The following is a 27,200-nucleotide window of genomic DNA, read 5'->3' as shown; positions in this document are numbered from 1 at the left end:
CCCACCCCGGGATGCCTGGCTGAGCCGGCCGGGCCGGGACAGGTGCGCGCACGAACCGCCCCCCCCCCCACACCCGCGCCCTCCCGCCCTCGAGCTCCCTCCCGCGCACTCGCGGCGGCCGCGGCTCCGAGGTAAGCGCCCCGGGGCGTCTGCAAGAGGGGGGGCTGGGGAGGCGCTATCCCGGGGGTGTCTGTCGGCACGCAGCTGGGGGCTGAATTGTTGGCTGGGGTGGCCGGGTCAGGCGCTATAATGGGGGGCCTGGGGGCCCCGCCACTGCGAGGGGGATGGACTAGGGCCGGAGAGGGGGTTTGTGGAGCTCTGTAACGGGAGGATCTGCCGGCAACGCAACTGGGGAGGGGGCTGGATTTTAGGGGGGTCGCAGTATGGAGCGATATAACGGGGGTCCAGTAACAACGCTTTGAAGGGTCTGCATTTGGGCCTGGGGCGCTGAATGAGACTCCATAATGGGGGTGTTTAATGGCACCGCAGCTGGGGGGGCCTGGATTGTTGACTGGGGGCCTGTATGTGGAGCTATAATGGGGGTTCTGTCGGCACCGCAACGGGTGGAGGTTTTGTCCGGGGGGGCCGTAAGAGGCATAATAATGGGGGCTCGCGGCTGCGCCGCTGGGGAGCTGGATTTGGGCCCAGGTGGGGGTTTCAGGGCAGGCAGGGGGCCTGCTGGCCGAGGGTGGGAGGTGGTGCTGGGGGGCGGGGCCCTGGGCGCTAAGTCGAGGGCCCCCCGGGGCTGGTGCGGTGGTCCCAGCGAGGTGAGGCCCCTCCGCCCCACTCCTTGGTCCAGCCGCCGCACCTTGGGCGCCCCTGAACGAGTCCAGGGCCCGGGCCGCGGGGTAGGGGCCGCGGTGGGGGGAGAGAGTCAGCCGGTCCGGTTCCCCCCCGATGCAGTGGGAGCCCAAGGGTTCGGGGCCCCCCAAGAGCTGACAAAGGGACAAAGAAAGCGTCTCTCTCCGAGAGCGCTGGGAGGGGTGGGGGGCGCCGAGTGTGGCCCCCTCCCGTGGGCGCTGATTGGTCTCCAGGGTGGGGGTCACGTGCCCCCTGTCCCGCTCTCCCCCTCAGGGTGCCCTCCGAGTTTGGGGCACCTCCGCCCTGCTCTGCCCCTGCCCGGACGTGTAGACGCTGAAGCTGGGAGTTTTTGCAAGCGTCCTGGGGCTGGGGGCGATTCCCAGACCCTCAACCCCTGTTTGGCCCCGTCTGGCTGAGGTCTTTGGCATCCTCCCCCTTGAGGCTGTCATCTTTGACTCCCAGACTGGAGGGGAACTGGGGCTTGGGGTTACGGGATTGGGCCCTTAAGTTTTGGGGGTCTCTTTTGGGTTTAAGGAGGAAGGGGGGGACTAATGGCTGGGGCTTCAGAAAAGCCCCCCCCAGTTTGCAAAATTGCATTGCTTCATACTTTTCTGGGTTCCCTCAGCTTCTCAAGGGTACAGCGCACTCTCCAAAATCAAAGTTCAGTACCCCCGGGGCATCCCTCCCCTACAGATGCTGGCCAGTCCCTTTCCCATATCCTAGTACACATGTTTTCTCTCAAGGATGAAATTTTGAAATTTTTGAATGTATCTGAGCAATTGCTGAAACTCTATTTAGACAGAGTACAGGGTGTGGGGAGAGGCTGGGAGTCATAGGTGGGGTCAGTATTCTCCTGGGAGGGGGTCCTGAGCTCTTTGGGAAGGTAGCTGGGGGATCCCTGTGGCACAGAGGACCTTGGATATTGGGTAGGTGGCAGACTGGCAGGAGACTCGTTAAACTGTAGCGTGTCCACCCTGAACTGGCCCATTCCCAAGAACAAACAGGGAGACTGAGGCCCAGAATGGGTGGAGAGGGAAGCCAGGCCTCTCCACTGCTGGGGCTGTTAGACGGGGTCAAGGGGGAAAGGAGCCTCCACATCTGCTGAAACCCAAAATGCCAGCCCAAAGGTTTCCTTGGAAACCCTGGCTCCCCACCCAGCCAACCTGGGCAGGGCAGAAATTAGACCTGGAGCTTCCAATGCCCCACCCCTCTCTAAAAAGAAAAAAGCATCATAGAGAAGGCTGGGGCCTGAGAGCAGGGGTGCTGCTGTGTGGCCTCAGACAGGTCTGTAGCCCTCTCTGGGCTGCGATCTCCCCAGAAGGTTTTAGGACCTGAGTGGAGGGAGACAAGGCAGAGAGAGGTCCCAAGGAATACCCTGGATTTGTAACCTCTCCCTCCAGTCCCCACCTGCCTTCTGCTAGCGCTGAGCACCCATGGGGCCTAAGGGTCCTGTCGCCTCCTCTGCTTTGAGGTGAGAGCACGACTCCCAGCGGAGGTATTGAGTCACCAGGGAGGGGCCATTCACTTCTGTCCTCTGGTCAAAGAAGGTGCTGGAGATGTGAGCTGCAGGAGGGTTTGTCATCTGCAGTGGCTGCCCAGGGCTTGAGCCGAGAGTTGCTGGGGTTACCGGGGGCTGGACCAGGAAGATAGAAATCAAACTGTCCTTGCAAAGGTGACCCTGACGTCAGCTGGCGGGACAGGTAAGCTGGGTCCCCCGGGGCTGAAGGATGTGCCAGTCGCTGCCCATCTCCCGGGAAGGAGGGTGTCCCTAACTGACCCTGTGGTGTGGCCCTGTCCTGTGTGCCCAGCCCTTTGCCAGGTGATGATGGGGAACCCAGAGAGGACTCAGCCAGGGTCAGGACAGGTGGAAGCAGGGATGCCAGTGCCAGCATCCCCTGCCTGGAGGAGGAGATGCTGGTACTGGCCTTGAGGGGTGAGAAGGCAGTTGCCAGGAGGCGAGGGGGACAGGGATCCCAGGTGGAGGGAGCAGTGGGGAAAACCACGGAGGGGTGTGTTGGGGGACTCCTGAGTGACTGGGCCATTTTAAGGGTGGGAGACAATAAGCAATGAGGCCTGAGAGGTGACAGGGGCCGCGGATGCCAAGCTGGGGAGCAGGCTTTATCCCGAGGGCAATAGGGAGCCATCGGAGATCTTAGAGCAGGGGAGGGAATGGGCCACGTTTCAGACCTTGAGCAGCCGTGGGGAAGGATAGCTACCAGGAGACAGGCTTTCCAGAATGCTGGGAAAATGTTTAGGATACAGTGATTCCAAAATTCTAAGCCATTTAAGGGGCTGCAGTTTCTCAGACTGATTCATCCAAGACCCGGTGGTGATTGGGGTTGACCGTGGGTGGGGCCTCATTTAGCAGAAACAGGGACACTGAGGCTCATGGCAGCCTGGGAGGGGGCCCCGGCCGCCTGCCCCACATCCCGTGGTCAAATTATCTAGGAGTCGGCTTCAGGGGACAGACCCACACGCCAGATACCCCCACCATTGTGATCGGTGTAGGTTTGGCTTGCCAGAGCCAGGGTTTGATGTGTGGCCTGAGAGGTCTGGGCCTGAGCCACATAATTCTCTCTTATTATCACAGTCGTTCATCACCTGCCCTTGAGGGATGTCCAGATGAAGTGGCAGGCATTAGAATGTGCTAAGGAGGTGACTTGGGAGGCCAAGGACCCCCTCTTCCATCTCTTTGGGCAGGGATACAGGGGTGGCCTCCTACCAGCCACCCTTGAAGCTCCTTCGCTGGCCCCAGGGTCCAAAGGTGGTAGCCCCAGGGTCCAAAGGTGGTAGCCCCAGGGCCTGCTGGGAGGGAAGCCCAGTCTAGTGAGGACTACATTTCCCAGGGTGCATTTTGTCCCAGGCTGAGCCTGCCTTCCAAGGGCTGACCTAGGAGAGAACTTCCCAACTGCAGGATCCCAGAGAGGATTGTGGGTACGTGGGTTTTCAGGAGGGCACGGGGGAGACCTGGTCTAGAGTGGTAGGGAAGGTCAGTCACCAAACAGATGCTCCCAGTGGCCTCTGTGTGCCTGGCCCTGGGCTGGGTGATGCTGGGATTGCAGAGAGGGAGATTTAGCTCTAGTGCCTGGTTGGCCCTCAAGGGTCTTCCAGGCTCAGGGAGGGGAAACAGGCAGACCCTGGCCCTCTTGGCTACATGGGATCAGAGTTGGGGCAAAATGGGGCTGAGGAAATCTGGCTCTTCCCAGTGGATCAGAGAAGATGCATCGAGGATGGGCATTGCCTCTAGGACCATGACAGATGTGTAGGAGTTCACCAGGGGGAAGCGACATGTTTTCTGATAGTTTCAGAACCTTCTCCCTTTCCTGAAGGCCCAGTAAGAATCCCCTGGGGCAGTTGAGACAGCCCCTCTGAATTTTTGCCTTTAGAGATTGCCACAACAGTTGGGTCAGACTTACCTGGGTTGGAATTCATCTCTTCGTTCACTCACTCCCTCATGCCCCCTCTCTAAGCCTCAGTTTCCCCATCTGTGAAACATGGATGCTATTCTCTCTCCCTTAGGGTTGAACATTTAAACAAGAGGATGCAGGGAAAGTGCCAGGTCTGGACCTGTTCTTTTCTTACTCTGGGAAAAGGAATAATTTTGAAAAGCAGAAGCTTGTGGCCTCTGGTCCTGATCTCATTGAGAGCTGTGGGCTCTTTGCTCTCATTTCATGAGTTGACAGATATTTAATGACTGCCTACTGTGTGCCAGGTGCTGGGAACCCAGCAATGACCAAGGCAGACCAGGCCCTGCCCTTGCCAAGCTCACACTAGATGGGAACATGGACACTAACTCAGGAAAGAAAGTGAATCGAGTATAACAAGTGCCCCGAGGAATGACACTGAGAAGGGCGGGGCTGTTTTAGCTGATGATGTCAGGGAGGGTGTCTCTGAGGAGGTGGTGTTTGAGCTGAGACCTGGAAAATGAAAAGGAGCCAGTCATGCAGAGAACTGGAAGAGCCTTCCGGGCAGAGGGCACAGCCCGTGCAAAGTGCACGGTGTGTTGGAGGAACAGTGAGGAGGCCCCTGTGTCTGGAGCAGAGGGAGCGAGGGGGAGAGAGGGAGGAGGGGAGGGCAGGGAGTGGACGGCGCAGGTCATGCAGATCCCTGTGGGCCACAGGGAGGACTTGGACTTTTATCCCAGTGAGGTGGGAGCCCTGGAGGACTCTGGGCAGAGGAGAGGCGGGGCCTGACTTAAGTGCTCACAGGCGCCTTTTGGCTGCTGCAGGGAGCAGACTGTGGGCAGCAAGGGCCAGAGCTGGGGGACCAGGGTGGAGGCGTCTGCGCTGGTCCAGATGAACCATGATGGGGGCCAGCCAGGGTGAGGCAGTAGAGGGGAAAAGAAGTGGGTGGATCAGGATAGATTTTGGACTTACTAGATGTGGGGGACTGAGAGCCCCTTTCTCTGGGGGCACATAGTGCTAAGGTTAAGAGTGTGGTGTCTGGACCATATGGCCTGGGTTCAAAACCCAGTCTGGCCTTTTCCTAGCTGTGCAAACTTGGGCATATTACTTGCCCACTCTGGGCTGCCTGCAATTCCTCACGTGTAAAATGGTGAGGAAACCCCTCCTACCTACCCCACCAGTACTTTCTGCAAAGCCCTTTGCACAGGGCTTGGAACACAATAGGTGCTCTATAAATGTTTGCTGTTATTTCCCCTTGAATGTCTAAGTCCCAGGGTCTGGGAAGAAGTGAGGCACAGATTGGGGTGGCAGATTCCCCAAGGTCACCCAGCAAAACGGGGGCCCCTGTCCCCTCGCCGTTTTGCTCCATTGATGCACTGCTCTCACGCCCCAGCCCCCAGAACCCACGTCACTCTGCCAGCATCTCCACCATTCCTGAGCCCTGACTCACCAGGACTTGTGGTCCTCTAGGACCCCAGGACCCATTTCCCGCCTTTGTCTTCTTCAAGTTCATCGCCAGGTCTTCCGTTCCCAGCAGCACTTGGCAGGGCCCCGCCAGCCTCCCGCCCAGCATCGCTCAGCCGTGTCCCCCTCCAGACCTGCCTTTCTGGTCTCATCCCACTTGGGGATCCCTGTGGCCTCCCAGACAGGGCCTCTAGAGAGGGATAGTGACTGGGGGACTTCTGGTTGGGAGGATCAGCCTCGGGGAGAGGAGGGCTCCCAGAACCCCAAGTGAGAGGGGCCGGGCTCACCATCTTCTGCTTCCTCCAGATCGAGGACCCCAAGGGCAGGGACCAGATCTGTTTGCCCTCCCTACAGTGGAGCCCCCTAGAGCCAAGCCTTACTCCCCTCTGTCTCCCAAAGCTGGGTCCCAAGAGCACCACCCTGCTCTTCTGTGTTTCCTCCAAATTGTGGTTGAGACCAGAGTACGTTTGCCCCCAGGCCGGCTCAGGGCCCCCCACTTGGGAATCTGTGGGTTCCTGACCCCCAACTCCCAGTGCCATCCCAGATTCCCTAGGAGCCCCCAGCCCCCTCGAGTGGCCCCCTCCCAGGCCCCCTAATTACCCGCTGGGTATAAATGACACTTTAATTTCCTCAGAATGGTCGCCACATCACCAAGAAAGCAGCGCCCCCCTTCCCCATTCCTAATTACAAGTTGCTGCTTCCGATTTGCCTCCTGGCAGCCCAATTTCCAAACAGTGATTAAAATTAATTACCCAGGAGTGCCCCCTGTCTGGCTGGCTGGGAGCCCCGGGGACCTGTCCATGTCCCCCACTCAAGGTCCTGCTTCTGACACCTGGTCTCCCCACTGGCTCTCTGAGTGGCCTGGCACTGGGGCAGCCTCTCTCTGGGTCTCTGCTTGCGTATCTGCAAGATGTGCAATTAGGCTGTGCAGCCTCGTTGACAGATGGCACATTGTGGGCACTCGGTAAATGACAGTAAGAGGCAGTTTAGCCACGTGGCCTGGGTTCGAATCCCAACTACACCCTTCTGTGCTGTGAGACCTTGGCCAAGTGTCTTAACCTCTCTGAGCCTGAGTTTTTCCCTCTGTGAAGTGGGGATAATGGTGCTGGTCACTGCCTCATAGGGTTGGCGTGGGCAGGAAACCAAACATGTGAAAGGCTTGGTCGAGCAGCTGGCACACAGTAGGGGCTTCATCAAATTTTAGCTTAAATCCCTGCCCTGCTGGGCTGCTGTGGGGTGCCCCGGGGAGTCGACTCGGGTACTCTGAGCACCATCCTCTTTAAACGAGATGCTCAGCATTAATTGGGTGCTTACTGCATGCCCGGCTCTGTGCATGACCCCGGTCAGGGCTGAATCCCCGGCCATGTTGGCACACGGTAGGTGCTCAGGAAGTCTGGAATAAACAGATCTTTGTAGCTCTTTCATAAATTGGATCTTTTTGTGGGACATTCATTCAGCCGGTATTTGTTGAGTGCCTGCTGTGCACCAGACCCCTTGCCCCCGTGGAGCCAATGTTCTCATCCCTGATTTACAGAGGCAGAAGCAAACCCAGAGAGGGGAAGGATGTAACCCTGGGCCGCACAGCAGTCAATAGTTTATTAAGCACCTACTATCTGGAGCTTATTTACCCATCGTGATAACCTGTTGGGGATGGTTATCGTGCTCAAGTCACTGATGGGGAAGCTGAGGTTCTGGGAACCGAGAACACAGGGAGGAAGGCTGAGGACCGAGAGGATGTGCTGGCCGCCTCCCAGGCTGGGGAGGGATGAGTTAACCAGCGTGGTGCGAACGTTGCGGGGCGAGGGAGCCCCTCTCCTCAGCGCCCCCGTGGCCTGGGCCCCAAGGGACTCCCTCTGGCTACTCTGCCAAGTTCCTAGACAGCCCCAGAGCCCGGCTGGGCTGCGCTGGGGGCAACTGAGGCAGGTGGAGGAGGCAGCTGTAAGCAGAGCTGGTAACTAGACCTGGACGACGCAGGGGCCCGGCTGCCTCGCCAGGTTACTCGATCCGCTCGGGGACGCCGGGCCCCGGAGCTGGAATCCTGGGGCGGCTGGGCTGACAGGAGCTCCTTCCATGGAACTGGAGACGGGCATCCCGCCCCCATCCTTACCACGGCAGATGGAGAAACAGGGGCTCCGAGCCTGGCCTCGGGTCACTGAGTCACCTGCTGTGGTATGGAGAGGCCCAGAGAGGGCAAGCTGCTGGCCCAAGGTCACCCAGCAAGGTCATTTCACAGAGAGTAAACACGTGTGCCAGGCCCTGTTCTAGTGCCTTATTTTACAGATGAGAAAATTGAGGCTCTGTGTCTTGTCTGGAAAAGGGGGAAAGTCCCAGGGCTCCTCTGTTACGATATGGCAGCCTCCCCGCCCATCGGCATCTCCTTGCTGTTCCTTTGATGGTTCCAGCCTCCAGGGCTTTGCCTTTTCAGTTCCCTCTCCAGGAGGTCCCCTGACCACCAGCCAAAGCAGCCCCTTTGCCATCACTCTCCATCATTCTCTGCATTTTCATCTTCAGGCTTCGATATTATTGTCAGAAGCTGAGTTCTGTTTTCTGGTAATGTGTGTACCCCTATCTCCCCACTGGACTGGGAACCCCCCAGAGGCAGGGCTTTGCAACTGTCTTGGCCATCGCTGCGGCCCCATGCTGGGAACAGTGTCTGGCGCACAACTGGTGCTCAGTAATTGCTCATCCAATGAGTGAATGAATAGCTTCCAATTTGAGGTACAAAGAGCCAGAGCTGGTCACAGATGCTCCCAAGTTGGTGAGGTTGGGTGGAGCTGAGGGCGGGGTCATGGCTGGGGGAGCCGGGGGAAACGGAGCTCCCCAGGGAAGGCAGTTAGAGAAGGCTTCCTGGAGGGGGGGGCATCCCCGTGTAGACTTTTTTTTGGGGGGAGGGGGCTGCACCACATGGCATGCGGAACTGCCCGGATCAGGGATCAAACCTATGCCCCTGCCATGGAAGCATGGAGTCTTAAACACTGGACTACCAGGGAAGTCCCAGGACTCAGCATTTATAACCGCTCCCAAGTGAGGCTGCTGCTGCTGGTGGTCCGAGGACCATATTCGAAGTAACAGAGGGTCTAAGAGGACCCTTTGAGAGTGTGACATTGGACCCCAGGTGGGAGGTGGGTGCATGGGGAGGGAAGGGGTTGCTAGAGTCCAGGGGGTGGGGGTGGAGACCTGAAATAAGGAGGGAGCCATGTGGGTATCTGAGAGAAAAGGCTTTCAGGAGTGAGGAACAGCCCGTGCAAAGGCCCTGGGGCAGGACCGGGCCTGGTGTGCTGGAGAAACAGTGAGGAGGCTCACGTGTCTGGAGCAGAGTGAGCGAGGGGGAGAGAGGAAGGAGAGGACGGCAGGCAGGGGACGGGGCAGGTCGCGCACGGTCTTGTGGGCCCCAGGAGGACTTCGATTTTTACTGGGAGGGAGGTGGGAGCCCTGAAGGGCTGTGGGCAGAGGAGGGGCGGGGCCTGACTCGGGTGCTCACGCGCGCCCTCTGGTGGCGGCTTCGGGGAGAACAGACTTTGGGGATGAAGGGTGGGAGCTGTGGACCGGGTGGAGGGGACTGTGGGGTCCAGGCAGGAGATGCTGGGGGTCGACCAAGGAACAGGCTAGAGAGGGGTGAGAATTCTGGATGAATTTGGAAGACCCCACAGGACTTGCTGGCATTGGATGTGAGGGTGAGAAAAGAAGGGGCCGGTGCTGAAGGGAGCTGGTGGGGGGGTGACTCCCAGGTGGGGCCTGAACCATTAGCGGAGACAGGGAGCCTGTCCGTCAATAGATCAATTTGGTCTATGCGTTCAGCACCATTCCGGTGAAAATCCCAACATGTTTTATGATGTTATTTGTTTTGGAACTTACCAGCTGATCCTAAAATGTATGCTGAAGCCCTGGGGTAGCCCAGGTAGCCCTGGCCAGGTGGGAAAAAATGTTCCAGAAGGAAATTTGAACTTTTGATGAAGTTAGAGTAGCTAAGGCCATATGGTACCTGGGAAGGTCGATGGGAGGGTGAAGCCAGGTGGCCTGGGGGGAGTCTCCATCCCTGCCTCAGTTTCCTCGTCTGTATAGTGGGACTGTACCAAGGCTTGGAGTGACGGTTGGGAGGTCAGGCAGAGAGGCCGTGCCGCAGCGTGAGCCCTCCCGGCTGGGGGTGGACCTCTATCTCTTTATGACTGTCCCTCCCACCCCCATGTGCATGGATGCATGTCTCCAGGGCTGCAGGTAGGCAGACACATGGGTGCCCTGCACGCCAAGGGGTGCACACTCTGGCCACGCAGCTCCCCACGCCTGGCCCCGGGGTTGGGAGCTAGTGCGGCTCCCAGTGACCAGGTGCCAGGGCCGGCGGTGGGGCCACTTCCAGGCAGGTGGGCGCCGGACAGCTGCTGGCAGAGATGCCTCGAGTTTCATGGAGAGAAGCAGATGGTCTTGGAGGGGTGGGAGAGGTGCCACCTCTCCGATAACCCCAGGTCAGGGGGGTAAACTGAGGCCAGGTGCAGTGGGTTGGCCCCGACGTGACCCAGACTCCCCCAAAGAGCATGTGGGGTTCAGCTCTGCATGATCGTCAAACTAACAAGTGTCGATTGAGCGGGTTTCAGTCTTGGCTCCACCGTTTCCACTTGGGCAAGTGACTTCACCTCTCTGTGCCTCAGTTTCCTCATCTCTGTAAGGGGCACAGCACCCACCTCTCCGATGTGTTGTGCGGATCAAATGAGTTCATTTAAGTCCTTAGGACAGTGCCTGGCACATCACAAGTGCTTGGTGTTTGCTACTTTTATTCTTTATTGAGCTTCTACTGAATGCCAGGCCTTATGCTGGGCAGTGGGGACACAGTGGTGGCCAAGACAGACTCAGTCCCGCCCTCTCGGGGAGCTCAGAGTCCAGTGGGGAAGATGAACAGTTAACCAGGCATTTGGAAGATCGGGTGAGCAGGGCCCTCCGGCACAGGCAGGCAGGAGCCCAGAGGAAGTCAGTCCGGGCTGATCTGGGGAGTCTTCCTGGAGGAGATGTCTGAGACCTGACGAGCGAGCGTGTTCACCAGGTTACTGGGAGCAGGAGGAAGGTGTTCCAAGCAGAGGGAACAGCGTGTGCAGATCCTCAGAGGTGGAGATGGAAGGGAGGGGACTTCGTTTCAAGCGCACTGGAGAGCCATAGAAGGGTTTAGAGCAGACGTTCTCAGCTGGGGGTGGTTTTGCCCCCCAAGGGATACTGGGCGGTGTTTGGGGACATTTTTGGTTGTCGCGATTGAGGGATGCTCCTGGCATCGAGTGGGTGGGGGCCAGGAATACTGCGCCACACCCGGCAGCGCCCAGAACCTCCCCACCCCAAAGAATGACCTGGCCCTGAATGTCAGCAGTGCCGAAGGGGAGAGACCCTGGTTTAGATCAGGGAAGAAACAAGTGAGATTTGGGTTCTAGAAAGATTCCTTTGCTACCTTGAGGAGGATACTGAAGGGGCGGGACTGGAAGCCAGGGGACCAGGTAGGGGGTGGGAGCTGGGCTATGGGGCCCTCAGGGCAGGGGAGGGACTGGGAGGCCGACACCCTTGTCTTTGGCTCAGGAACAATGGGGCTGGTAAGAAAAGCCCAGTTTGGGTTTCAGGGTTCCCAGGGTGGTTCTGAGGGGCTGGGGGCAGCTGTGGACAGAGGGAGGACAGGAACAGCCTTCTAGCCCCGAGTTGCTGCTTCACAAAGTTATGAAAACCAGGAGAAAAAATGAGCCGTGAGGTCCCATCCCGACCTGGGGCCTCAGTCTCCCCATCTGTGAACTGAGTGTTCAATAACTGCTGGCCTCACTGGGTTGAGGGATGGCGGAACGGGTGATTATCGGCCTTGCCGTGACCATTCGTACGCTCAACCTCCAGGAGCAAAATCCTGGTAGCAGAGAGCCCTGGGTTCAATCCAGCTGCTACATCCTCTCTGGTGGGTCATGGCCCCTCAATCAATCCCTCAGTTTCCCCATCTGCAAAATGGACTGAATGTTATACCAACCGTACTAGAGCCATCAGGGGTCTCCATGAAGCAATTCCTGGAAACCACCCAGCCCGGCCTCTGATACTCAATATACCAACAGCAACAGCAACAATAATAATTAGCATTTACTGAGCACCTGCAGCATGCCAGGCACTTTGCTAACACCGACCACAGGCCCGTGAGGTTGATACTGTTACCATGCCCATTTCACAGGTGAGTAAACTGAGACCCAGAGGGGTGGAGTGACCTGTTCAGGGTCACACAGCATGTACATAGCAGAGCTGGGATTTGAACACTTATGGCCTTGGAGCCCCTCCCCTCACCACAATGCTGCATGGCCCACGAGTGGAAGCTGTTGTCCTGAAGTTTCTGAAGTTAAAAATTATCCTGGGGGGCTTCCCTGGTGGCGCAGTGGTTGAGAGTCCGCCTGCCGATGCGGGGGACGCGGGTTCGTGCCCCGGTCCGGGAGGATCCCACGTGTCGCGGAGCGGCTGGGCCCGTGGGCCGTGGCCGCTGAGCCTGCGCGTCCGGGGCCTGTGCTCCGCAGCGGGAGGGGCCGTGGCAGTGAGAGGCCCGCGTACCAAAGGAAGGAGAGAAAAAAAAAAGTTATTCTGATAAGACATGGGGTAAAAGGCACAGAGCACCACCTCGCACCCATTAGGATGGCTACTATCAAAAAACAGAGAATAGTGTTGGCAGGAGATATTGGAACTCATGGGCAATGCCAGTGGGAATGTAAAATGGTGCAGCCTCTTTGGAAAAGAGCATGGCAGTTCCTCCAAAAGTTAAGCATAGAATCACCATACGATCCAGCAATTCCACGCCTGCACATACACCCAAAAGAATTGAGAGCAGGGTCTCAAAGAAATGTTTGCACACCCATTCACAACATAGCCTAAAGGTGGAAGCAGCCCCAGTGTCCATCAACAGGCGAATGGATAAATAAAATGTGGTCTATCCACAAAGTGGAATATTACTGAGCCTTAAAAAGTCAAGGTATTCTGACACTCATTACAACATGGATGAACCTTGAGGACATGATGCTCAGGGAAATAAGCCAGACACAGAAGGACAAATACTGTCTGATTCTACTTGTGTGAGGTCCCTGGAGGAGTCACAGCCATAGAGACAGGAAGTAGATGGTGCGGACCAGGGGCTGGGGGAGGGGATGGGAAGTCAAGTTAATGGGGACAGAGTTTCAGTTTGGGAAGATGAGAAAGTTCTGGAGATGGATGGTGAGGATGGTTGCACAAGAATGTGAATATACTTAGTGCCACTTAAAAATGGTTAAGATGGCAAACTTTGTTATACATTTTACCACAATGTTAAAAAAAATGTTTAGGGACTTCCCTGGTGGTGCAGTGGTTAGGAATCCACCTGCCAATGCAGGGGACACGGGTTCAAGCCCTGGTCCAGGAAGATCCCACATGCCGCGGAAGACCTAAGCCTGTGCACCACAACTACTGAGCCTGTGCTCTTGAGCCCACGCACCGCAACTACTGAAGCCCACGCAGCTAGAGCCCGTGCTCCGCATCAAGAGAAGCCACCGCAGTTGGTAGCCTGCGCACCGCAAGGAAGAGTAACCCCCGCTCGCCGCAACTAGAGAAAGCCCAGCGCCCAGCAACGAAGGCCCAACGCAGCCAAAAATAAATAAGTAAATAAATAAATCTTAAAAAAAAAAAAAGAAGGCACAGAGCAGACAGAACACCAGAGGCGGGGTGCCCCGGCAGGTAAATAAATACATCAATCAATCAATCAATCTTTTAAAAAAAAGAGAAGAAACAGAGCAGACAGAACACCAGAGACGGGGTGCCCCGGCAGGTGTTGTAAAGAGGAAGCTTGTAGGCTGGGGTAGGCAGCAGCGGGGATGGTGATCCCGTTGTGAGTCTTGAATGCAGTGTCTGGGGCCTGGCTCGGGGGTCGCTGGGAGCCACGGGACGTTGCTAAGCAGGGGAGGAGTCGGGGAAGGAAACTCTTAAGGAAGTAGAGCCAGATCCGCGCACACGTGAGATCCTGGCGTCCGCTGAGTCACAAATCCTGGAAGTTCAGGGTCACAGAGAGGAAACTTTGCTGTTCCACGCAAGGCCTTCCTGTTTTTTGGCCCTGAATCCTCAGAGGCAGGCGTTCCAGGGCCAAAGTTCCCGCCTCGCGTCCACCTCCACGGGTTCGGGATCCCCGCACCCCAAGGCTGGGGGCAGGGCTCGGAGATGTACCTGCTGCTCAGACGGGGAAACTGAGGCACGGGGCTTGCCCAGAGGCTGCGGGTGTCTTCTTGGGGCCTGCGGACTGCACTCCTTCTGGGAGGGGCGTGGAGGGCTGGGTTCCAGAGGGTGAGTTCTGTTCACACCGCCCACCAGATCATCACTTGGGACGGGTGGGGGGTGGTCTCCACTCTACACACCTGGAAGTTTCTCCAAATTCCCTTGAGCGGGAGCGGGAAACAGGCCCCCTGAAGAGGTCGTGAGGCTCCTGTCACAGAGGTATTCCAGGAGAGGACAGAAAGGCTGTTATCGGGAAGGAAGTTAGACTTACCGGGGCCTCTGAGGTCCCTGGCCAGCTAGAATATTCTGCTATTCTAAAGTACTGCAGTTCCCAGATTGTGGTTTATAAAATTCCAAGAGCCTTTGAATTTTTGGTTTTTGAGACTTTCATTTTAAGGTTTTTGTGTTTTAACTCTAAGAATTCTTTTTTTAAAATTTATTTATTCATTTATTTAATTTTTGGCTGCACTGGGTCTTCGCTGCTGCGCGTGGGCTTTCTCTAGTTGCGGCAAGCGGGGGCTACTCTTCGTTGCGGTGCACAGGCTTCTCATTGCGGTGGCTTCTCTTGTTGCGGAGCACGGGCTCTAGGCACGCGGGCTTCAGTAGTTGCAGCACGTGGGCTCAGTAGTTATGGTTCGTGGGCTCTAGAGCCCAGGCTCAGGAGTTGTGGCGCTCGGGCTTAGTTGCTCCGTGGCATCTTCCCGGACCAGTGCTCGAACCCGTGTCCCCTGCATTGGGAGGCGGATTCTTCTTTTTTTTTTTTAACATCTTTATTAGAGTATAATTGCTTCACAATGGTGTTGTTAGTTTCTGCTTTATAATAAAGTGAATCACTTATACATATGTCCCCATATCTCTTCCCTCTTGGGGAGGCGGATTCTTAACCACTGCGCCACCAGGGAAGTCCCTGTTTATCTGTTATTATTATTAATTTTTAATCTAAAATCATTTAATTTTTAAAATCAATATTCTCATGATTATCCATTTTTTGTTAGAAACCGTTTCCTGAGCTCTCACTAAAATGTGGTCAGAAAGTTGTTCTGGTAATTAATAAGTGCTGGTGTTATTGTTGTTGCCATGATTGTTGTTATTTTTAAATGATTACCCCCCAATGGGGAATTTTTCTGGAAATTGAAGGTCCCCGCCGCCGCGGCTCTCGCGCTCCCTCTGCTGGCAGCAATGGGGACTGCAAGCCACACGGCTCACCGCATGGCCCCTCGCTCGCAGGTGTCACCTCCTGTCGCCCTGACCTCGCCATGCGGACTCCGCGAGCGCCCCCTCCCCGCCCGGCCCTACTGCTCCTGCTGCTGCTACTGGGAGGCTCCCACGGCCTCTTCCCCGAGGAGCCGCCGCCACTCAGCGTGGCCCCCAGGGACTGTGAGTGGGGGGGGCCTGGAGAGGGGGAGTCCCAAGGGAGGGTCTTGCTCCCCAGCTGGATCTGCTGCCCCCTCCCCCGGGGGCTCACCAGGCCAGGCTCACCCTGGCCCTGGATCACACCCCTCCTCGCCCTCCCCCCAGACCTGAACCACTATCCCGTGTTCGTGGGCAGCGGGCCAGGACACCTGACCCCCGCAGAGGGCACCGACGATCTCAACATCCAGCGCGTTCTGCGGGTCAACAGGACGCTCTTCATCGGGGACAGGTACGAGGGACTGTCGGGCAGAGTGTGCAGGCTGAGGTGTGGGGGAGTAGGTGGTAGCATTTTAGGGAGGTTTGCATGCTGGGGCCTGTTGTTTGGCTGCAGTGTGAATGTGTGTCCCTGGGGTGGGATTTTTAAGGGTGCTGAACTCTGGGTGTGGTTGGAGCCCAGAGCTTGCTATGATGTGTTACCAGGTAGGGACAGCTGTTTGGTCAAAATTCACTGGGTGCTAGAGGGGGTGCTGAAGTGGCACCCCAAAGGCTTTTCTGAGAAGGTGACGTTTGAGTTGAGAACTGATGAGGAGCCAGCTATAAGGAAATCTGAGGGAGAGGGAGAAGTCAGGGCATAGGACACAGCCCGTGCAAAAGTCCTGGGGCCGGACTCTGCCTGGCATGGTGGAGGGATAGCAAGGAGGCCCGTGTGGCTGGAGCAGAGTGAGTGAGGGGGAGAGAAGGAGGAGGGGAGGGCAGGGAGGGGACGCGGCAGGGAGGGCAGGGCCTTGTGGGCTGCAGGGGAGGACTTGAGCTTTTACCCCCAAGGGAGGTGGGACCCTGGAGGGCTGTGGGCAGAGGAGGGACAGGACCTGACTCAGGTGCTCACAGGTGCCCTCTGGTGGCGGCTGGGGGAGGACAGACTGTACTGGTGAGGGCAGGAGCCACTAGACTAGGGCAGAGGGGACAATGCTGGTCTAGGTGGGCAGTAATGGGGGCTGAACTAGGGTGGTGGTCATAGAGGATGTGAGAAGTGGGTGAACCCTCGCTAGATACTGAAGGCAGAGGTGACATATTGGGAGGGAAGGAGAAGGGAGTTGAAGGTGACTCCCATGTCGTGGGGATAGAGTTGCCCTCAGCCGAGATGGTGGACAGGGCAGGAGCAGATTTGGGGGATGGCAGGGTGCCGTGTGGCCAAGCTGAGCGTGAGACAGAGTATGAGACACCTTTGAGCCCCCTCGTGGAGACCTTGAGGGTTAGCTGGACCCCAAATCTGGAGCTCAGGGGAGGCCCTGGCTGGAGACAGGACTGTGGGTGTCATCCGGGCAGAGACGTGGTTCCAGCCCTGAGAGTGCACAAGGCGGCCCAGGAGGGGTATGGATGGGGGAGGGAAGAGGCCAGAGGACCCAGGTGTGGGCCCACCAGGGAGAGAGGAGGGCCCGGAGAGGTGGGAGGGAAGCCAGGAGAGTGCAGGGTCCAAGAACCCAGTGAGGATGGAGGTCCCAGGACGAGGGTGCACTGGCCGGGGGAGACGCTGTGGAGAGGGGGAGGAGGACAGAGAAGTGACCGCTGGACTTAACAGGGGCCAGGGACCTTGATTAGGGCAGTTTCTGTGGCATGGGGGGAGCGGTGAGAGCCTGGGGGAGACTAGGGGCGCTGAGACGGGGACAGCGGATGTAAAGGCATCAGACAATGCGCTGTGTTGGGTGTAGGCCATGGGGTGTGTAAGCGTGAGGTGGCGTGGTAAGGCATGTGGGGTGTGCCAGAACCCGTGGCTCACTTTAGGGCACAAGGAGGCGTGTCAGGGCATGCACATGCGGAGCTGCACGTGGCAGAGGCGCTGGCTCACCCCTGTTTGGCTCGTGTTGGCCTCACGTTTGCTGTCAGAATAGTGGGCGGGGAGGGGAGGCTCTCCGATCTCATTAACTACACCCCTCCTCTAGGGACAACCTGTACCGGGTGGAGCTGGAGCCCCCCACGTCCATGGAGCTGCGGTACCAGCGGGTGAGGAGGGGGTGCAGGAGGGAGGGGAGGGGGCAATGCTTGGGGCTCCCGCCAGGGGGCCCAGACACTGAGCTGGGGAGCAAGGTGGATTCGGGCCTCCCTAGCAGGGTTCCTAGGGCTGTCAAGGACCCCGCTCACCTCACCAGCTCTCTGTGTCCCAGAAGCTGACCTGGCGCTCCAACCCCAGCGACATCAACGTGTGTCGGATGAAGGGCAAGCAGGAGGTAAGTGGGCCCTGGCCGCGCCTCCAACCACGCCCCAATCCGTCCTGGCCACCCCCCAGGGCAAATCTTCTGCTTTCATTCTAAGCCAGGGCCCTGGTGTTGCCCTGGCTACTCCGAGAGCCTGGCCACACCCCCAAGGTGGTCCTCAGTCGTGGCCGTGCCCTTAGCCCTCGTCTTGCCATAGCTCCACCCCGTCAAGTGCCCTATTTCCCTGTCTGGGCCCCTCCCTTAGTCATGGCCTCGCCCCCAGCCGAGTCCTAGTTTAGCCCCCTGATTTTGCCGTGCCCACATCCCTGGCCCCTCCTTGCAGGCCCCGCCTCTTTCCTGACCCCGCCCACACCCGTGACCACACCCACCCTGGCTTCTCTCTTCCCGCCGCCCCAATCCAGGGCGAGTGTCGAAATTTTGTAAAGGTGCTTCTACTTCGGGACGAATCCACCCTCTTCGTGTGTGGTTCCAATGCCTTCAACCCCGTGTGTGCCAACTACAGCGTGAGTCACCGCTCTTCGAAGCCCTGACTGCCCCAGGTTCAACCTCCACGCCTTTGCTCACTGGCCCTCCACTGGTCATGCCCTATCCCCAGGCCACATCATCTCCTACAGGAAGCCTTACTGGATACGCCCTCCCAGACCCCTCACCCGGAGCTCCAGAGCAGGCTTCCAAAGGAGGCCTGTACAGGCTGCAGCAACTTAAACTACAAACCAGTTATAGGATGAGTTAGGATCGATTCAGACCCATTTATTACAGATCAGTAAATTGAGTCCCAGAGAGGTTAAATGACTGACCAAGTCACACAACATCCAAGGTGGCGCCAGGAGTCCCCTTGGAGGGGGTGGCTGGGGGAGCCAGGGGCTGCTAGGTATAGACAGGAGCTCTGTCACTCAGTCCCTGTCCCCCCCGCAGATGGACACACTGCAGCCCCTCGGGGACAACATCAGCGGCATGGCCCGCTGCCCATACGACCCCAAACACGCCAATGTTGCCCTCTTCTCTGGTGAGTGCCCCCAACTCTGACCATCTGATGGGGCCCCAGTCCACAGCAAGACGTGGCATTTTCTACTCTTGGGGTCAGGTCATTTAGAAGATGGCTGGGAGACCATCTCTCCAGCTATGAAACAGGCAGAATCTCAAGGGCAGGGCTCAGCCGAGGTTGGGGGATCAGCCTGAAGTCGGGGCCTCGGCAGGGTTGGGGCTCAGCCTGGGGCTTAGGGCTCACTTAGGCTCAGGGCTCAGTCTTGAAGTCAAGTTTTGACCTACCCAGCCTCCGGCCTCTATGATCTAATCTCTCACCCGCCTCCCCCTGACTCACCCCCATCCAGAAGGGATGCTCTTCACAGCCACCGTTACCGACTTCCTAGCCATCGACGCCGTCATCTACCGCAGCCTCGGGGACCGGCCCACTCTGCGCACCGTGAAACACGACTCCAAGTGGTTCAAAGGTGGGGCGATAGGGGCAGACCTGGTAGGGCTGACATTCATCAAATTCCCCCACCAGAATAACAGTCCCAGAGGAGACAGGCAGGGAGCTCCCATCTCATCTTTGGAACCTACTAGCCTCTTTGAAGATAAAGTTAGAGGAAAGATTTAAGTTGGATCTAAAGTAGAACCTGCTGGAAATGGGTGGCTTAGTAACCTGAAATGGAACAGCATGAGCGGTATGGTAGGAGCTCAGCTTAACACATGAAGGAGGAAGGTGACAAAACAGTAGACGTTGCTGTCTGTGGAAAGAAGACGAGGTGATTTTAGGATTCTGACACCTACTCCCTCCAAAAGACCCCCAGAACTTTGGTCTCTTTTATTTTGCCTGGGTAATCAGCTTATATTCCCCCCCTTCATTGTAAAAGCAGCCACCTAGGCTACTGTGTTCCCAGCCCCAGAAACTCCCTTTCTCCTGTCACGGGCTGAGTTCCGACCCCTCGTCTCCTACAGAGCCCTACTTTGTCCACGTGGTGGAGTGGGGCAGCCACATCTACTTTTTCTTCCGGGAGATCGCAATGGAGTTTAACTACCTGGAAAAGGTAGGGCCCTATTTCCCCTCCCAAAGAGGCCCAGGCAGTGGGGCATGCAGCTGAGAGGCTCTGATCTCGGGAAGTGGGGAGCAGAGGTGGTTCCATGAAACTCCACCTGGGGCGAGAGGTCCAGGCCCCTGGGGCTTGAAAACATTTCTGGAGCAGCCCTGGGTGAGGGTCCCAGGTCTGAAGTCAGATACACCCCTGATTCCAGTCCCAGTGCCGTTGCTGTTCACCTGTCCACCCACCCATCTACCATCATTTATCCATCCTTCCTCAACGGCCCATCTGTCTGCCCACTCACTCTCCCACTCAGCCGCCCTCTCACCTACCCACCTATCTGTTCTTCAGCCCACCCACACTTCCAATCAAACCACTTATCTATCCATCCGCCCACCCCCTGACTCAGCCATCCTCCATCCATCCGTCCACTCATCTACCCTTCCATGCACCTATATATCCATCCACCCACCTCCCACTCGTTGACTTCTTTATCCATTCATACACCTACCTGTCCATTCATTCATACACCTAACCATCCATTGAGCTATCCATCTACCATCCAGCTCTCCACCTACCTGCCCACCCCTCTATAATCCAACCATCTATCCCATCTCCTCCTCATCACCTGCTCATCCACTCCATTCAACCTTCTCTCCACCCATGGATCCACCCATCCACTGATCTGTCATTACCTCCTTCATCTGTCTTTCCATTCAGCCATTCAGCCATTCCTCTACCCATCTCTCCACCCATCCACACTCATATCCATCTGTCCACCCATCCATCCTTTCATCCATCCATCCACCCACCCATTCATCTACCCATCTATCCATTCATGCAGACTCACAGCCGTTTACTCATCCAACCGTCCAGCCAGCCACCCATCCATCCACACACCCATTCATCCATCAGTTGATTACCTCCTTCTTCCTTATCTTCACTGTCCATCACTGTGTCCTTCCAATTCATCCATCCGTCCACTGATCCATCCATACATCCATCCCATCCCTCAATGCACGGAGACATTTAAGTGCACAGACTGCCACTTACCACTAGTGTGACCTTGGGCCTCGGTCACTTTCCTTTTGCTGTGCCTCAGTTTGCCCTCTGTACCCCGGGGATATCAGTAGGCCCTCCTCTGTAGAGCTTTGGGAGGAACGTGAGAGATGAGGAGGATAAAGTGCCTGGTACTTAATGAGTCATCTGTAAGTGGAAGCGATGATGATTATGCTTGTCATGGTGACCGTGATCATCGTCATCCCCACATTTCGCTGGGGAATCTGGTGCTCAGGGGGCTAAGGTGACTGGCTGGGGCACCCACAGTGACCCAGGGCCAGGCTCCTGCATCCCATCCTGGGTAGCGGGCAGTGCGACCTGCGGGCAGGCCTTGCAGAACACAGGGCTCAGCCCCCGCCCTCCCCCCCGCCTGCTGATGTGCCAGGTGGTGGTGTCCCGTGTGGCCCGGGTGTGCAAGAATGACGTGGGCGGCTCCCCTCGCGTGCTGGAGAAGCAGTGGACGTCGTTCCTGAAGGCACGGCTCAACTGCTCGGTGCCAGGGGACTCCCACTTCTACTTCAACGTGCTGCGGGCCGTCACGGGCGTGGTCAGCCTGGGGGGCCGGCCCGTGGTCCTTGCTGTTTTTTCCACGCCCAGCAACAGGTCAGCGGGCACCGTCGGGAGCAGACTGGGAGCACCGGGCGGGCATAGGTGGAGAGTTCCCATGTTACCTCACCACATATCCCCTGGGTCCTGCACTGGGCAAGATTCGACTCCCGGGAAGCCTCGGTCCCAGGCCAGGGGGCACCAAGCCAGACACTGACCCTCCGAGGCCCTTTGGCCAGAACTTGGCAGATGGGGGCGGGGGGGGCGTCCCCATCCTCTGCCTTTGGAGGAGGGGTCGGGGAGGGCTTTCTGGAGGAGGCATCAATGGTTGTGAGATGGAAGAAGCGGGAAGAGCATTCCAAGTTGGAAGAACAGCCTGTGCAAAAGCCCTGAGGCTGCAATGAGCTTGCTATGTTTAAACCATAGGGAGGAGGCCCGTGTGGCTGGCTTGGAGGGAAGCAAGGGGGAGAGCAGAGGATATGAGGGCAGGGAGGTAATGGGCTGTGGGGAGGAGCCTGGATTTTATCCTGAGAGCACTAGGGAGCCATGGGAGAGTAAGGAGCAGAAGAGGGACCAGGTCAGGTTTGCATTTTTGGAAAACTCCCTGGGGAATGGGTTGAAAGGGAGCAAGGGTGGCACCTGGGAGACTGGATATGCAGGCAAGTGACAAGGGGGGGCCTGGACACGGGTAGCTGTGGAGGGGCTGAACTACGATCCAGTCTGAGAACTGTTCAGCAGGTGAAGTGATTGGACTGGACGGGGCGGGGTGGCGGGGGGCGGGCAGCAACCTCTGGCCCAGGGAACTGAACATGTGACAGCTCCGGAGGACAAACACTCCTCCACCTGCTTGCCCAGGGCAGTCCCCCACCCCCATCCCACCCCTGGCCAGGCTCACTGCTCCCTTTCATCTGCCCCCACCCACAGCATCCCCGGCTCGGCCGTCTGCGCCTTTGACATGACACAGGTGGCTGCCGTGTTTGAGGGCCGCTTCCGTGAGCAGAAGTCCCCTGAGTCCATCTGGACACCCGTGCCGGAGGACCAGGTGCCACGGCCCCGGTGAGAGCCCCCTCGACCCTGAGACAGGTGCCTGGGTAGGATCCTGACCCTGGACCAAGGGCTTGGACTTCCAGGCAGTTAGTTATTTCAATAGCTGTTGCCGAGTTCAGCTGTACCCATTATGCAGGTGGGGAAAACCGAGGCCCTTTGGGCAGGGCAGCAGGTCCCCTGGTGAATCAGAGCCCCTGTGTGGGGGCCTCCATGTCCACCCTGACCACCCCCTCGTCCCCACCCAGGCCCGGGTGCTGTGCAGCTCCCGGCATGCAGTACAATGCCTCCAGCGCCTTCCCGGACGAGATCCTCAACTTCGTCAAGACACACCCCCTGATGGATGAGGCAGTGCCCTCACTGGGCCACGCACCCTGGATTGTTCGGACTCTGATGCGGTCAGTCCCTACACGGGGCCGGGGTCCTGGTGGCCGGGCTGGGTGGGAAGGAGAGCCCTGGCCAGGGTGGTGGGAAAGGAGGGAGGCACAGGGCCAACTTCGGACACGAGGGGGAAGCCGGACACTCAAGACAGCTGGGCATGAGGCTCCAGGGATGCCCAGAAAGAGGGAGAAACAGAGAGAGGAAGAGAGAGACCATCTGACACAAAAAGATGGAGGGAGACAGGGAGAGAGACAGGCAGGCCCAGGTAGGAGTTGGGTTTGGGGGTGTGTTTCTCTCCATGATGTGCCCCCTTGGAGCCACGCCCATGTCCACCTTGCCGGGCGTGGGTGGTGTCTCTGAGTGCGCCCAGGACCCCAGAGGGCTGGGAGGCAGCCTGACCTCTGCCCAACCCTGGCCCCAGGTACCAGCTGACGCGAGTGGCCGTGGACGTGGGCGCCGGCCCCTGGGGCAACCAGACTGTCGTCTTCCTGGGTTCTGAGGCGGGCACTGTCCTCAAGTTCCTTGTCTGGCCCAACGCCAGTGCCTCGGGCACCACCGGGCCCAGTGTCTTCCTGGAGGAGTTTGAGACTTACCGGCCGGACAGGTGAGGCCGGGCAGAGGTCAAGGGACAGGGCCAGTGGGCAGGGAGATAGGGCGTGCCCCTTGAGTCTTATCAATCTGCTCACCCCCAGGTGTGGACGCTCTGGGGGTGGCGAGACAGGGCAGCGGCTGCTGAGCCTGGAGCTGGATGCGGCCTCGGGTGGCCTGCTGGCGGCCTTCCCCCGCTGTGTGGTCCGAGTGCCCGTGGCGCGCTGCCAGCAACACTCAGGATGCATGAAGTGAGTACTCCTGGGCCAGCTGCGGGCAGGGGAAGCGAGGGGAGGTGAGCACAGGAAGAGGGAGAGAGTCAAGTTCAAGTCCAGGCCCCAACAGCATCCTGACTCACTGAACCACGAGCAGGGCAGCGGGCAGAACATGTGCAAAGGCCCTGGGGCAGGACCGGGCCTGGTGTGTTGGCGGAACAGAGAGGGGGCCTGTATAGCTGGAACAAAATGAGAGAGGGGGAGAGAGGGAGGAGGAGAGGTCAGGGAGGGGACGGGGCCGGGGGTAGGTCGTGCAGGGTCTGTGGGCTGTGGGGAGTACTTGGGCTCCTTCCCCCACCCCTGGAGTGAGGTGGGAGCCCTGGAGGTCTATGGGCAGAGCAGGATGGGATGCGATTGACATTTCTAAGAGCACCAGGAGCAGAAGCTGGGGACCAGGGAGACAGCTGTTTGTCTGCCTCTAAAATGGGTGGGAGGGACTTCCCTGGGGGTCCAGTGGTTAAGACTCCGCGTTTCCACTGCAGGGGGCATGGGTTCAACCCCTGGTCGGGGAACTAAGATCCCACGTGCCGCGTGGCACAGCCAAAAAAACAAATAAAATAAATAAAATGGGGTGGGAAGATCACATGCAGATAAAACACTGGCACATCTCTGGACTCACAGTGTGCCCTCCACACACTGGAGAGCACCTGACCCTGTGCCCGCCGACTTGGCAATAATGATGCCATAGCACACACCCAAAGCACAGACTCAGGGGCAAGCCTGCCTGGGCTCCAACCCTGGCTCTGTCCCTTGGGCAAAAGTAAACTTTCCTGAGCCTCAGTTTTCTCATCTGTAAAATGGGGAAGAAATAGCCCCCACCGCTAAGACGTACCTTGAGAACTCCCAGAGTTGACAGTAAGAGGTGCCTCAGAAGGGGCTGTGGTTGATCTGCCCTCCGGGTCCCTTGTCTGCTCCAGGAACTGTATTGGCAGTCAGGACCCCTACTGCGGCTGGGCCCCGGATGGCTCCTGCATCTTCCTCAGCCCGGGCACCAGGTACTGGGGACGAGGGAGGTGGGGGGCGGGTATGTGACCCACGTGATGATCGGGAGTCCCCTCCCCCAACCACAGCTTTGTGCGAGAGGTTTCTGCTGACTGCGCCTCTCTGCCCCCCTGCCCTCATCAGAGCCACCTTTGAGCAGGACGTGTCCGGGGCCAGCACCTCAGGCTTAGGGGACTGCACAGGTGAGCGGGGGAGAGGGGAGGAGGCCTGGGAACTCGGAGTCCTGGTCCTCCAGGGTTCTCACACCCTCTGCCGCCCATGCCCAACGGCGGGGGGCGGGGGGGGGGGCGGTACTGGCTACCGTCAGGGCTTGGGAAGGGGAGGGGGCCCCACTTCCAGGTAGGGAGGTGGGAAAAGGACCGACAGATGGCGAGGGGGCGCTGGGGACCGCAGAGAGAGAGGCCAGGAGACAGATGGGCAGACAAACTTTAAGACAGATGCCAGGGGACAAAGAGGTGGGCAGACGGGCGTTGGAAGGGTCAGAGAGGCGCCACGAAGCAGAGAAGCAGACAGACGTTGAGTGCGTAGACCAGCCGGAGGCTGCGAGAGGTGCGCAGGGGACCGTCCCGGCCGGGCCCCTCACACGCCACCCTCCGGGCCAGGACTCCTAGGGGCCAGCCTCTCGGAGGAGCGCGCCGGGCTGGTGTCGGTGAACCTGCTGGTGACGTCGTCGGTGGCGGCCTTCGTGGTGGGCGCCGTGGTGTCCGGCTTCAGCGTGGGCTGGTACGTGGGGCTCCGCGAGCGGCGCGAGCTGGCCCGCCGCAAGGACAAGGAGGGCATCCTGGCGCACGGGGGCGGCGAGGCCGTGCTTAGCGTGAGCCGCCTGGGCGAGCGCCGGGCGGGCGGCCCCGGGGGCCGGGCCGGGGGCGGCGGCGGGCCCGGGGTTCCCCCCGAGGCCCTGCTGGCGCCCCTGATGCAGAACGGGTGGGCCAAGGCCACGCTGCTGCAGGGCGGCTCCCACGACCTGGACTCTGGGCTGCTGCCCACGCCCGAGCAGACGCCGCTGCCCCAGAAGCGCCTGCCCACCCCGCACCCGCACGCCCTGGGCCCTCGCGCCTGGGAGCACGGCCACACGCTGCTCACGGCCTCCCTCTCATCCTCCCTCCTGCTGCTGGCCCCCACCCGCGCCCCCGAGGCGCCCCCCGCGCCCGGCGAGCCGGCCCCCGACGCCCGCCTCTTCGTCGCGCGGCCCGGCCGCGCCTCCCACGGCGACTTCCCGCTCACCCCCCACGCCAGCCCGGACCGCCGGCGGGTGGTGTCGGCGCCCACGGGCCCCTCGGACCCGAGCTCCGCCGCCGACGGCCTCCCTCGGCCCTGGAGCCCACCGCCCACCGGCAGCCTCCGGAGGCCGGGCGCGCACGCCCCGCCCGCCGCCGCGCTGCGCCGCACGCACACGATCAACAGCGGCGAGGCCCGGCCCCGCGGCCGCCACGCACGGCCCGGCACGGACTTGGCCCACCTCCTCTCGTACGGGGGCCCGGACAGGACTGCGCCCCCCGTGCCCTAGGCCGGGGCCGCGCGCCTCGGCGGTGCCAGCCACGGGAACCAGGAGCGAGAGACCGGGCCAGCTCCGAGTGGGTGCTCAGACCCCCGGCCCAGCCGCGCGGGGTGGGGGGCGCCCTCCGCCGCCCGGAAGCACAAGGGGCTCGGCTCCCCGCCCCGCCGCGCCCCGGGGCCGCAGGACCCTGAGGCGGTCTGGGGCAGGCGGGCGGGCGGGCGGAATGTGCTGTGGATTTGAGGTTGACCTTCTGCGCGTGGATTTTTGGTTTGTTTTCCAATTTGCGTTTCTTTTGCAGTTTTCTAACCAATTGCACAACTCCGTTCTCGGGGTGGCGGCCGGGGGCTTGGCGGTGGGAAGGGGAGGGGGCACATCTGCAGACCCCAGCTCCCCCAGCTCCCCCCCCCGGCCCCACCCAGAGGTCCCTCCTCGACCCGGCCCCCGGCATGTATGTATGTATGTATGTGTGTGTGTGTGTGTGTGTGTGTGCGCGCGCGTGCATGCCGTGTCCGTGTGCAAGGGGCTGGGAAGGGGAGGGAGGCGTGCGCGTGTGCCCGCGGGCTGCTGCGGCGTGTGCGTGGGGGCGGCCACGTGCGGTGTGTGTGTCTGTGTGCGAGCGCGGAGGCCCCAGCGGCCTGGGCGTTGGCTGAGCCGACGCCGGGGCTTCCAGAAAGCCGGGGGCCTCCGAGGTGCCGGTTAGGAGTTTGAGGGGTGATGAGGAAGGGGTTTCAGGCAGGGGGTCAGGACGGCCTGCCCAGAAGTCGTATTGGCGGCTGTCTAAGGGCTCGGGCGGTCTGGGAGATGGCGAAGGCGGGCGGGCCCCCCTGTAAATATGGCCCCAGGGTGGTCAGAGGGTCCCATGCCACCCATCCTCTGTGACCTCCCCCTTGACCTCCAGCTGACCATGCATGCCAGCTGAGTGGCCAGCTGAGAGTCCTGGACCCTCTCTGGAGTTTGCCTCCCCCAACCCCCTGTCAATAAAACTGTTTACAACCACCGGCCCCCAAGGCTCTGGGTCTGCTCTGTCTCCTGGGGGTGGGACTTGGACAGTGGCCTGGCCTGGCCTGGCCTGGGGCAGTTGGGAGCACCTGGGAGAGTCCTGGCCGGGTCACTGCAGCAAACAGAATAATGGGGAGCTGGTGTGGAAATGTGGAGAGTCGCGAGGGTCCCAGTCTTCATCTGGATGGGGGCCAGTCTCTGGTCCTTCCGCAAAAATTTATTATGCATCTACCGTGTGGAGACAAAGACCCCTGTCCTCATGGAGTTCGCAGCCTAATGGGGAAGACCAACCACATAAAAGCAAATTAGGACTTGATTTGAATTAGGGA

The 27,200-nt window shown here is 59.2% G+C and overlaps 1 protein-coding gene across 2 annotated transcripts; it reads left to right on the top strand.

Moving 5' to 3' along the window:
* Positions 1-26,873, top strand: SEMA6B (semaphorin 6B). 2 transcript variants are annotated; one of them, XM_032629117.1, is made up of 17 exons: positions 1-131; positions 15,120-15,269; positions 15,411-15,534; positions 17,186-17,246; positions 17,408-17,470; positions 17,860-17,961; positions 18,374-18,464; positions 18,790-18,909; positions 19,400-19,488; positions 20,924-21,141; positions 22,009-22,140; positions 22,377-22,526; positions 22,931-23,113; positions 23,202-23,348; positions 24,290-24,367; positions 24,498-24,556; positions 24,977-26,873. In XM_032629117.1, exons 2-17 carry the CDS (start codon positions 15,149-15,151, stop codon positions 25,879-25,881), a joined length of 2,643 nt encoding a protein of 880 aa, XP_032485008.1. In that variant the 5' UTR covers positions 1-131; positions 15,120-15,148; the 3' UTR covers positions 25,882-26,873. The 2 variants fall into 2 exon arrangements, with proteins under 2 accessions (XP_032485008.1, XP_032485007.1); XM_032629116.1 differs by lacking the exon at positions 1-131 and adding an exon at positions 13,781-13,961.
* The last annotated feature ends 327 nt before the right edge of the window (positions 26,874-27,200 follow it).

This window comes from Phocoena sinus, chromosome 3 (assembly GCF_008692025.1).
Source record: "Phocoena sinus isolate mPhoSin1 chromosome 3, mPhoSin1.pri, whole genome shotgun sequence".
Lineage (NCBI taxonomy): Eukaryota > Metazoa > Chordata > Mammalia > Artiodactyla > Phocoenidae > Phocoena > Phocoena sinus.
This window is presented reverse-complemented; position numbering and strand designations above follow the sequence as displayed.